This window comes from Solanum verrucosum, unplaced genomic scaffold (assembly GCF_900185275.1).
Source record: "Solanum verrucosum unplaced genomic scaffold, falcon-dt-bn FXZP01000252.1, whole genome shotgun sequence".
Taxonomy (NCBI): Eukaryota; Viridiplantae; Streptophyta; class Magnoliopsida; order Solanales; family Solanaceae; genus Solanum; species Solanum verrucosum.
The window spans coordinates 5,710,055-5,722,339 of NW_026019988.1; the positions used below are offsets into that span (position 1 = coordinate 5,710,055).

Below are 12,285 nucleotides of genomic sequence, written 5' to 3' on the forward strand. Positions count from 1 at the left end.
AAAATACTTGATGCAATAGTTCAAAATGGAATAGGGGAAGTAAATTAGTATACGAAATATACAAATGAAATTGTTAATTTAAACAATTTTTAGCTATACATAAATAAAATAAGGACAAAAGATTACTCATTTTGAACTCCGTAATGCATTAATAGAGCATTTATGGGAGAAACATAATAGTCTTGAAAGTTGAATATCTATGTAAAATTTAAAATAACTTTTTCAAAGATGCAATATTTACTATGTAATTGTATTTCATCAATGATTTCATTTTGATTTGAATTGTTCGTTTATATGTATTATATATAATATTTGTTGCAATTTATGTTATTGAGAAACTTAGAATAAAATTAATTTTTAATTAAATGAAGAATTTGATAAGAATAAAATTTTATATTACATGAACATTATATAGATTATAGGGGTGATTATTTGAAATAGGAAAATAAAATTGAAATAGAAATAATAATATAATATTGAGGAAAGGGAAAAAAAATTCATTTTTAGAGAGTAAAATAAAGAATTGGGTTGGAGTTGATTGTCTGAAAAAATAGAAAACTTTATATTTGAATAGTAAAATAGAGAATAGGGTTGGAGATGCCCTAGCTTTGGTGGTACAATAAGTTATTAATTCCTAAGCAAATGGACTTCATTTATATAACTTTAAATCTTGCGGCTCATTTGGCTACAAGGATACGAGATGATAATTTTGGAATAATATACGGGATTATTTTATTCCGAGTTTGATTGAACTTTTCTAGATGTGGTATAAGCAATTTTAGGATAATGATATTACTTAAACTACTTGAAAAAAAGAAGGAATTAGCAATGGACAACTTCTGTCGCTAATTATATAAATTCATCGGTAATACTACTTAACGATGGATTATCAAAAAATATTGTTACTTACGAGTTACTTAACGATAGATTAGAGACACATTTTGAAGCTTTCTCCTAAAGTCTTCTAAGAAACCCTATGGTTAAAGTCATTTTTCCTAATATTTATTGAACACGAGAGATAACTCTTCTGGAAAAAAATCTTTTTTTTTCACGAATAGATGTGTGTTCAATTTAAAGCCTCTATATATTACAAATTAACTCAACCACCACCTTCTATTATAATTTCTATATAAGCTGAGAAGTTGAAATATACGTTCCTTTTCCAAAAAAATGTGAGGTTCTCCATCATAGTTAGCTAAAAGGTCTCCTAAATTGATGTTGATGAGTAGTGCATTTTGTTGTGATGTTAAACTATTCTTGTGGTACCACTTCAATTGGTATTTTTCAAGAAAAACGTCTGAGATAAGAAATGCAGTGTTTCACTAAGATTTCGAATAGCGGTCCATACTAATCTTACTACAGCTAGTAAGAAAATGAATGTAAGGCACATGCAAGTCAATTCAATTTCTAAGATAGGCCACACAACATGCCATGAAAAAAGTTCTATATGAAAAGTCAATTCAGATTAGTTGGACACAGAGTTAGAAGCAAAAAAAAAAAGTAGTGTGAACTAATCAAGGGAAGTGGACAGATTCTTTTTTTCCTTTTGTTACTTATTTTCCTCCTTTAATGTGTTTTCACACTAATAGCCTTTTTCCCTTTTGCTACTTATTTTCTCATTGACTTTGATTCTGAACCATATAAATATATACTCTTTTTCTTCTTTCTTAATAATGCAAGTTTACTGACTTTACATTATAGTCATACATTTGTTTAAATTTCATGTCGTGTCGAGTCAAACTATGTCAGATAAATCAAAACAGAGATACAAGACGATAACTTTTCGTCTATTTGTGAAATAATTCAAGTGGAGTCATTCATTTTCTTTTTTTCCAATATATATCCTTTTTCCATTTCTCTTCATAGTAGTATGTTTCCAGTGCATAGTAACATCATGGAGAAACACATTTTCTTATTGATACTTGCTATCTTAGTTCAATTTTACTTTGTTTCTTCTATATCAGCTACTATTTCTTCCAATGAGACTGATCAAGAAGCTCTATTAGCTTTTCGAAATCTTGTTACGAGTGATTCTAGTCATTTTCTAGCCAATAATTGGACCAAAAATACTTCATTTTGCTCTTGGTTTGGTGTCACTTGTAGTCCAAAAAGGCCAAGGGTTGTAGCCTTGACTCTTCCTAATTTGCAACTTCAAGGCACAATTTCGCCGTCTTTGGCCAATCTATCCTTTCTCATAGAGCTAAATCTCGCGAACAACAACTTCCATGGTAACATCCCTTATGGCATTGGCCACTTGCCTCGTTTACGAGTGATTGATCTTCAGAACAACCAGCTCCAAGGTAGTATTCCAACAAGTCTATTTCAACACCGGAGTGTTCAAATCATTTCATTGGCTTTCAATAAACTCGGTGGTGAAATGTGGAACGGTACATGGTATGTACCCGAACTCAGAGTCTTAAATCTCAGGAACAATACCCTCACAGGTATAATCCCTCCTTCTATTGGAAATGCTTCAAAGTTGATGAACATCAGTTTGAATTGGAATAGAATCAACGGCAACATTCCAATGGAGATCGGTAATTTAAGCCAACTTGTAGAGTTGTCGTTGTCTCGTAATCAATTAACAGGTTCCATTCCTTCAACATTGTTTAATATCTCCTCCCTTCTCGTCTTGTCTCTGGCATACAATAGCCTTTCAGGTCCTCTGTTTCTTGATGATCGACGTAATGTTCTTTCATCAAACCTCGAGCATATAGGTGTATCATACAATCAAATCACTGGTCACATTCCTTCCAACATCTGCCAATTCAAAGCTCTCAAAGTCTTGTCCATATCTTACAACAACATAACTGGAGAAATACCGAGAAATATTGGTTGTTTAGCCAAGCTTGAAGAGCTTTATATCGGTTATAATGCAATAGATGGAACAATTCCTACTTCATTAGGCAATATTTCCACTCTTCAAAAACTTCATTGTGGAAACAATTACATGGAGGGAGAACTTCCTCTGGAATTAGGAAAGCTATCAAACTTAAGACAAATCAATTTCGAAGAAAATTATAATCTTATAGGTGAAATTCCAAATGCTATTTTCAACATATCTTCTTTGGAATTCATTGCTTTCACTTTCAACAACCTCTCAGGTAGAATTCCAAATCTTCTTCATCTTCCAAACCTTATACAACTTCTCTTAGCAAACAATCAGCTCGAAGGTGAAATTCCTCGGTACATCACAAATGCTACCAATCTTGAGCTATTGGAACTATCAGATAACCTTCTCACAGGCAGTATCCCTTATGATTTAGGAAATCTTCGCGAGCTGCAAGAACTTTTCCTACATCATAATCAACTTACTGAGTTGAGATTCTTTGATTCTTTGGTGAAATGTAGGATGTTGAGATATGTACAAGTGGGATCGAATCCGTTGAATGGTGTTCTGCCAAGTAGTATTGGCAATCTTTCATCTACTGTTGAATACTTTCATATTGGAGATGCACAAATCAATGGATTCATTCCCACTAGTACAGGCAACATGAGTGGTCTTACAACGCTAGTTTTTCAAGATAACAATTTGACAGGAAACATTCCTCGTGAGATCGGTAAGCTTAAACAACTCCAAGGTTTATTTCTAGTTAACAATGAACTGCAGGGGGATATAGCAGAGGTAGTATGTGATTTATCGAATTTGGTTCGATTAGCTCTGTCTGAAAATGAGCTCTCGGGGGTGATTCCGGAATGTCTAGGAAGTCTTACCATGCTACAACACCTTTTTTTAGGTTCTAACAAGTTTGAATCAAAGCTTCCTTTAAGCTTTTGGAAGATGAGTAGTCTTCTCTATGTAAACATGTCGCGTAATTCTATAGAGGGAGAAGTTCCATCAGATATCGGAGAACTTAAAGCTATTGTAGCAATTGAAATCTCTGGTAACCACTTTTCAGGGATGATACCAAGCAATTTGGGGGAACTTCAAAACTTGAAGTTACTTTCCTTATCGAACAATTCGTTTTCAGGTCCAATTCCATTATCCTTTTCAAACTTGAAAAGCTTGGAATTCTTGGATTTGTCTTTGAATGACTTGTCAGGTACTATTCCTAAGTCTTTCGAAAAGCTTTTGTACCTTACAAGCATCAACGTCTCGTTTAATGTTTTAGAAGGTGAAATACCTAGTGGTGGTGTGTTTGCAAACTCCACCCTGCAATCATTTCGCGGGAACAAAGGTCTATGTGGAAGGCAAATATTGGAGGTTCCTGCTTGTGCTGTCACTACTCCTGAACAACAACAACCAAAATCGAAGAGGCTTGTGCTAAAAATTGTCACTCCGGTGGTTATTTCATTCTTTCTGATATTCTTGTTGGTTGTCTCAATTTGGATAATGAAACGAAAGAAGAAAGGAAAGTCCAAAGATATTGAAAAGGTTCCGGAGATGAGGACTTATCAATTGATTTCTTATCATGAGATTCAACGAGCAACAAACAATTTTGATGAATCCAATTTGATTGGCGTGGGAGGTTCTGGCTCTGTGTACAAAGCCACATTACCTAGTGGAATTGTGGTTGCAATAAAGGTACTGGATTTGGAAAATGAGGAAGTATGCAAAAGGTTTGATACTGAATGTGAAGTGGTGAGAAATGTTAGACACAGAAATCTTGTTTCGGTGATCACTACGTGTTCTAGTGATCACATAAGAGCCTTCGTTCTGCAATATATGCCCAACGGAAGCCTTGACAATTGGTTGTACAAAGAAGATCGCCACTTAAACCTTCGTCAAAGAGTCACCATAATGCTTGATGTAGCTATGGCAATTGAATATCTACATCACGGTAATGACACCCCTATAGTTCATTGTGACCTCAAGCCAGCCAACGTTCTTTTGGATGAAGATATGGTGGCGCGTGTTGGTGATTTTGGCATCTCAAAGATTTTAGCTGTAAGCAAGTCTATGGCACATACAAAGACATTAGGCACTCTTGGATATATTGCACCAGGTATACTACTATACTAGTCTCTTTCCCTTTCACTTATGTATTGAAGACCTTTCATTATTGTTATATCAGATGAGTAATTGAGTAATACTTTTTTCATTTTCGTTCTTTTAAGAATATGGCTCGGAGGGAATAGTGTCCACTCGTGGTGATGTTTACAGTTATGGCATCATGTTGATGGAGGTTTTGGCAAAAAGAAGGCCAACAGGTGAAGAGATATTCGATGAAAATCTTGGCTTGAGAGAGTGGATAACGCAAGCATTTCCAAGAACTATGATGGAAGTTGTGGACACGGATATTTTACATGGTGGAGAAAAAATCACTTCCAAAAGTGAACTCTGCATACTTTCCATGATAGAACTGGCTTTAGATTGCACAAAGGCAACACCAGAATCAAGGATAACCATGAAAGATGTAGTCAAGAGGCTTAATAAAATTAAGAACACATTTTTGGAAACATAGAAGTTAGTTAGAATCTCTTTTAATGTTGTTTTTTTCTTATAAGTTGTAAGTTGATACTCAATCTGTTTGTCATACTTTTTAGTCCGTTTTAAAAAGAATGTCTGTCTCTTTTCTTTTTTGGGAACTCTTAAATTCTAACTTTCTACATGTGTATGACATGTTTAAGACCACGAGATTAAAGGATATTATTACTCTTCTACTTACAATGATATGACCGTTCTTTCTCATCATATACCTATTTTGTGATGCTTTTAGTTGAGTTCGATCATCATGTTCAAGATCCTGCTATGTAGACAAAAAAAATGAGTATACTTCTTTTTTCAAAGCCACGTGACTTTTTTTATTCGATAAATAGGTTTCCCTCAGCGAAAAGGGAAGATGTGCTCTATCTATTAGACGATGAGGGTATATATGAACTCGGTCCAAATTATAGACTAATAGCTCTACCTTCTCCAAATTCCACAAAGGCAAATATTTAACAAACAATAATACAACTAGAATATTTTTATTATAACATGGCAATAACCTTAACAACTTTTTCCAATTGACTCAATTGATGAACAATATTGTAGTTTGAATTACATGAACAACAACAATAATAATACATCCAGTCTAGTCTTACAAGTTGAGTCTTGGAATGGTCAGGTCTGAGAAAGGTGAGATGCACACATACCTTACCCCTACCTTTATACGGTAGAGAAGTTGTTTCCGATAATTAATTTTCAAGTGTTAGCTCAATAGTAAATTCTTTTCCAATAAGAACTGATAGACCTCTCATCTCCAAAACACCAAATGCACTTTTATCAATTTTTGTTCTAATTTTAGAAGTCAAATTATATGCTCTTATTCTACTCACCCCATTTTTCAGTCCAAGAAAAGTCACTTTGTGTATTCTCCAATTCTTACTCAAAGCAAACTCTTCATTCACAACATTTGATCTTAGATATAACTTCTTATTCACAACATTAGTGTGAAATTTCACTAGGCTCCATTTTCCTCCCTCTCCTCCCATTTCAACGTCTTCGCCATCGTCCAAGAAAACTTCCCCTGAACTATTTCCCCTGTTGTTGATGGCAACAACAAGTTCAAACGGAGTATCCCGGGCTGCTCTTGTTGTCATTGCTTCTCCTTGCATCACTACAATGTTTCCCTCCCTGAGGTGCACGTTGATATGATCAGGAGGCGCATCTAGACTGATGTAGCTACCGGACTTCATATTCACGTAGTTTGAATAGTTGAAGAGGTTGAACCAGGTACCAGATGGGAAATACGCGTTAACTAAAACTGCTCCAGATGTCAGTACTGGTGATATCATTAACCCCTTACCGATGAGAAACTGAGTGTCGATGGTGTAAGTGTTTGTATCCTCGGGAAATGAAAAGAAAAGAGGACGCGCTATAGGGACGCCTTTGGTGTGTGCCTCAAACATTAGCGTGTAGAAGTATGGTAAGAGACGATACCGTAGTCCGAGCACCTTTCTGGCAGTTGCAGCTACTGAATCCCAGATATATAGCTCTTGATGGATAGTGAACTTGTCAGAGTGATCCCTTGCAAAGGGATAAAATGCACCTAGCTACATTCGACGAGACGTTGATTATCAGATATCAGAAAAGTATCATACTTCAATTTGAATTTTGAATTGAATAGAAAATTAAAATTTCGTTTTCGTAGATCAAAACCAAAGAATATAGAAACGGCAATAGAACAATAAATGAGAAGAAAGACAGATATTATAGATATCTCCACATGACATGTTTAAGCCATACATACCTTCTCTTCTAATACACTTTCAAATCGTATTCTACTCAAAAATACGAAGACAAAATCTCTAATTAACATATGAACTTCATCTTCTGTATGAGTATTGTAAGGAAAGCACTACAACCAACATATTGCCAAGCATTGTTCATTAATTTGATAACACTACAACAACATACTCAGTGTGACCCCACAAGTGGGGTCTAGAGAGGGTAGTGTGTTTGCAGTGGAAGGTAGAGAGATTGTTTCCGATAGACCCTCGGTTCAAGTAAAAGCATTTCAAAACAGTTCAGAAAAAAAGAAAACAGTGGGAGTGGAGAAGCCAGGAAAAAATAATAAACAAAGCATGACAGACCATACTGAAAAAAAGAAGAGTAACTACAACAAAATAATATGATAATCGAAGAACAAGAACATTAAATAAACAGAAACAGAATAACAGGAAACTACAAGAGTAATCTACGAGTACTGTTAGCAGAAAAACAAGACTCGTTGGACCAGTTGCGAACTCATAATTCTAAGGTCATGGTAGCCGGAGGCGGATCTAGGATTTATATTTAATGAGATAACGATTCTGGGTTTTGGACAGTGACCACAAGTTGATATGCAATAATAACCGACCATATAATGAGTATCAATATTAAATAGACCGCCAAGTTTAGCTTAGACATATAATAAGACCGGGCACTTCTAACTAGTCATGCCTTCTCCGATTTCTTTAATCTTGGCTAATTCAAGTTGATACAAGGCATAGCAAAGAGTTTGAACCAAGATTTCCAATTTGAAATATTTTCCTGCAAGTTTCACATTTGTTCTTGACTGAAATCATGAACTTTCAAGCAAAGTGCTTCTTTAAAGACAAAAGAACTTGTACCTGAATCCAACGGCGACATAATTCTTCAGTAGTATTTCTACCAAAGCCACATATATCAGCTCCAACCATGGGAATCCCAAACAATCCAGAATTCAAAATGCCGGGAATACTATAAGCCAAATCATCCCATGTGGCTGCATTGTCTCCGGTCCAATGTGCCGTGTACTTCCCAGCACCCACAAAGGTTGATCTGCTAAGTATAAACGGCCTTTTACCAGTAACATCGATTAAAGCAGCATTGGTAGTTTTAGCTTCCAGGAATCCGTAGAGGTTATGAACATTGTACTCTAAGGCGTTCCCGAAATGTACTGATGTTGCTGGGACAGTCTTCTCGTTTATTGGACGTAAGCTTCCGGAGTTATTGATCTTATAAGGAGGGTTGTCAAGGGTAGAAGACGGGCTCGGAGGAGAAGAAATGAAGTTAGATAACTCGTTCATGTCAAGCCAGAGCCCATCGATGGGGAGAAGGTCATGGAAAATCTTGATTTCATTACTCCAGAAGACTCTGCCTCGGAGATTTATGAAATCAGGAAAGTAGACTTTTCCAGGCCAAACTTCGCCGAGATAAGGGACACCATCGCGTTTGATGAAAACGTCTGCTTGCATCCCTCTCTTGTATGTCTCATATGAGCTATTTATGCTGATCCCTGTGAAGTACAAATCACTGAAATCATTTGACCCAATACCTTCGCTATCTCTCAACGCAAGCATAAATTCAACAAAATAAAGTGCAGCCCGATGCACAAAGCATCCCACATTCATGGAGGTCTAGGAAAGGCTGCACCATAAGGGGTATGATGTAGGTAGCCTACCCTGACACTAATTCCGCAGACGTATAAATATCAACAAAAGCAAGAATTTAATATGTTATAACTCATAACTCACCTGGATCCAATATGAGAACAAATTTCTGACCATTGTGATGAAGTGTATCAACAAATTTCTTCATCTGGTCAAGTGGGAAGTTAATAGGATCGAGTGTGAAATCCTTATAACCATCCATATGATCAATATCTGTCCACATGACCTCAAGAGGGATCTGAGCTTTCGAATATCCAGCAACCACATGCTTAATTTCAGTAATGTCTTTATAACCATAACGGCATTGGTGAAATCCTGTCGCCAACAATTTGCAATAGCTTGCATGAAAAACAATGTGTGCATCTATCTGTCTCAAATCATACATATATATATTGTAGAAAGAAAACTCAATCCTCATATTCCCAACTAGTAAAAGCTCTACACATCCCATTATGAGTACTGAAAGGGGTAGGATCACGAAATGTTATATAACTGAGCTCTGCACTAACGAGTACTTGACACAACTAGAAATTGTGCACATTTTTAAGTACTCCCTCCATTTCAATTTGTTTGTCTGGTTTTGACTGGGCATAGAATTTTAAGAAAGTAAAGAAGATTTTGAATCTTGTGGTCTTAAAACTAAAGATATGTAGAATGTACCAGAATGTCTTTTAATCTTGAGGTTTAAACATGTCATCCGGAGAGTTAGAATTAAAGAGCTGCCAAAAAAGGAAAGAAGCGGACTGAAAAGGAAGTAAGACAAACAAATTGAAACGGAGGGAGTAATAATTTAATATCATGAAGAAGCATGTGAATCAAACAGTTTGAGGAAATTAAGTGGGAAGTACTAAACAAAATTCAAAAGTTAAGGTCATATGAAATTAGTAACCAGAATAAACACTATGAAATAATAGGTAATTCGCTAGTATAATTACGCACCAAAAGACCAGTATGGCATGGGTGCTGGGCGGCCAATGAGCTCTGTGTACTGTTCCATGACCAACTCTGGCACAGGACCAGCAAAGAAGTACAAGTCAATGACCCCTCCAATCACCTTGTAAGTAATTCTGTCACCAGCATATACAATGTCCATGCCATTGCTATTGAACAGCAAGACTCCGTGACTAGTCCCCGCGCCAGGATGAGACCTGACATCCATGTAAAAAGGATGGGAACCATACAAGTTGAGATCAACATTAGCACTACCAATATCAGCATTCCAAAGAGTCAATGTCTGATTATGCTTGAGCTTAAAATTTCTCTTGGTATGCTCCCCGAGACCATAAATAGATGACCTATTGGCTGGCAATGAAGAGGACAATTGAAGGTACTGATCCTTGAAGATGAGGAACGTGTCCGGAATGTCATTTTCAGGTGTGGTGTCAAAAAGAACATCACCTGTGGAGTGACGCGTGATAGTAAAGCCAAAAGGGGTGGTGTTGTAGAGAGTGAAAGTAAGGTCCGAAACGGTGTCTGTATGGACGTAGTGTGTGTCTTCTGATAATGGAAGTGAGGTAGAAGAGCGCTTTTCCAAGAGGGAGCTTCGGGGGGATAAATGAGTTTCCCGGGGGATAAATTCTCGAGGAACTTCCCATCTTTCATGATCAGCATCCGTAATTCTGACTCTTAAACGGTCTTTCGTCTCAAAGCTGCAGAATCCATCAACATGGAAACAAGAAAAGGCTGATCAGTCCATTTATAAACTAAAAAGATCTTTTGACACTAAAAAGGACACAACTGTTGAAAATTACGTAGTAAACAACAACAACATACCCAGTGTAACACCACAAGTAAAGTATAGGGAGGATGGTGCGTACGCAACCTTACCCCTACCCTGTGAAGGTAGAGAGGCTGTTTCCGATAAACAATCGACTCAAGTAAAACATATTAAAATCAAGTATGGAAAGTAAATAAAACAGTGAGGGAAAGTCATGATAAAAGTATAGGAGAAGAGAACAGTAGCAATAACAAACAATACAGTAACCGAAGCAAAGGAAACAGCATGTAATAAAATCCAAGCTGGAATAATTTTTTATGTGAAATGGCAAGTGACACTTCTGTGACAAAGTAAAGAATGGTAACTTTACTACATGATCTCCAATAGTAGTTGCTTGCCCATTTGAGCAATAAACTACAAAAAAAAGGCTAAATAGCCTGACAAACACCCCTACTTGTCCCTTTTTAACAAGCCGCCCCCTTTACTTCGCGGAGTTTCATCTAAACACCTGAACCAGTCCAATATTAGTACTCTCCCCATTTCAATTTGTTCGTCTTACTTTCTTTTAGCCTGTTTCAAAAAAAATGTCTCTTTGCTTTAGGTAACTATTTAATATCAACTCTCTGTGCGTAGTAACATGTTTAACATCACAAGATTCAAAAGATACACTCAATTACCAAATTAAAACAAGACAAATAAATTGAAACAGAGGGAGTTCTCCACAAAACATCAACATTTTCCTCATGAAAATACAAACCCAAACACAACTTCAAATTCCAAATACCCCTTTCCCAAATTACCTTCAAATAGTACTACTTTTCTTCAAATATGACTAAATTCATGTCCAAACATCTTCACAAAATTGATGACATTTCAATAAATAAGTATGTAATGTAAAATGAAAATCAAAAAACAACAGTGAAATCCCACTAAGTGGGATCCGGGGATAATAGAGTGTATGCAGACCTTACTACTGCCTCGTCGAGCTCTCAAGGAAGTAGAGAGGTTGTTTCCGATAGACAATATAAAAGAAAATTATTTACAAAATTAGTAGTACCAAGCAGTAAGGGTGAGATTTTGAATGTCAGTTCCAAAAACAGATGAACTTTTGATGAGCTGAAGATAAGCAGTCAACGTCCTTCCAGATGAGTCAACGCCTACTGATCTAACAATATATCCACATCCAACTTGTTCAGATTTTGTTATAAGTGCTAATAATGGAACCAAAAAAGTGAAGAACAAGATAAAATATTTAGAGAAAATAAGAACAATACAAAATTTATTAGTTGTGTGGTTGTTCATTGTGATGAGGAGAACAATATAATAATATCCAATTTTTGTTGTGTGGTATTTAGATGGGGGAAAATGAAAAATAAAAATGATTGGGTTGTTGGAATTTGGAAGATATTATATGATCTTTCTATGGTCCCACAATCCAACTATAATGAATGAACTTCAAAGTTACCATTAGGATCAAAGTGGCATATATGCATCCTGTATAATAAAAATACAAATCAGTTCAATTGTATTTCAGATAAGTAGTACTAATTTAATTTTATACTTATTTTGTATATTCAAAGTTTTGAAAAATATAAATATAAGTTAAAAATCATGTTTATGGTATATATAATAGTGGAACTGATGGTATATTTTTTGTCACTATATATTATCATCCAATAATACTATAAGGTATGTAATAAAGATATTATAGAAAAAGATAGGATAAAGAA

General features: G+C 35.7%; 2 protein-coding genes across 2 annotated transcripts; one reads left to right on the forward strand and one right to left on the reverse strand.

Moving 5' to 3' along the window:
* Nucleotides 1–1,879: 1,879 nt before the first annotated feature.
* LOC125819080 (probable LRR receptor-like serine/threonine-protein kinase At3g47570) lies at nt 1,880–5,541 on the forward strand. Its single transcript, XM_049498592.1, has 2 exons — nt 1,880–4,946; nt 5,059–5,541. Exons 1-2 carry the CDS (start codon nt 1,895–1,897, stop codon nt 5,403–5,405), a joined length of 3,399 nt encoding a protein of 1,132 aa, XP_049354549.1. The 5' UTR covers nt 1,880–1,894; the 3' UTR covers nt 5,406–5,541.
* A 353-nt stretch (nt 5,542–5,894) lies between these two features.
* Nucleotides 5,895–11,877, reverse strand: LOC125819082 (alpha-glucosidase). The gene is made up of 5 exons (XM_049498595.1): nt 11,613–11,877; nt 9,778–10,487; nt 8,923–9,153; nt 8,038–8,684; nt 5,895–6,978 (listed from the first exon to the last, which is right to left on the reverse strand). The coding sequence occupies exons 1-5, from the start codon at nt 11,855–11,857 to the stop codon at nt 6,121–6,123; spliced, it is 2,691 nt and encodes an 896-aa protein (XP_049354552.1). The 5' UTR covers nt 11,858–11,877; the 3' UTR covers nt 5,895–6,120.
* Nucleotides 11,878–12,285: the final 408 nt, after the last annotated feature.

Excerpts from the sequence above, each read along its gene's own strand:
- LOC125819080 (XM_049498592.1), top strand. The coding sequence starts at position 1,895 with ATGGAGAAACACATTTTCTTATTGATACTTGCTATCTTAGTTCAATTT. Across the intron at positions 4,947-5,058 it reads TCTTGGATATATTGCACCAG|AATATGGCTCGGAGGGAATA; the intron begins GTATACTACTAT and ends CGTTCTTTTAAG.
- LOC125819082 (XM_049498595.1), bottom strand. The coding sequence starts at position 11,857 with ATGAACAACCACACAACTAATAAATTTTGTATTGTTCTTATTTTCTCT. Across the intron at positions 9,154-9,777 it reads CATGCCATACTGGTCTTTTG|GATTTCACCAATGCCGTTAT; the intron begins GTGCGTAATTAT and ends TGTTGGCGACAG. Across the intron at positions 8,685-8,922 it reads TGTTCTCATATTGGATCCAG|GGATCAGCATAAATAGCTCA; the intron begins GTGAGTTATGAG and ends TGTACTTCACAG.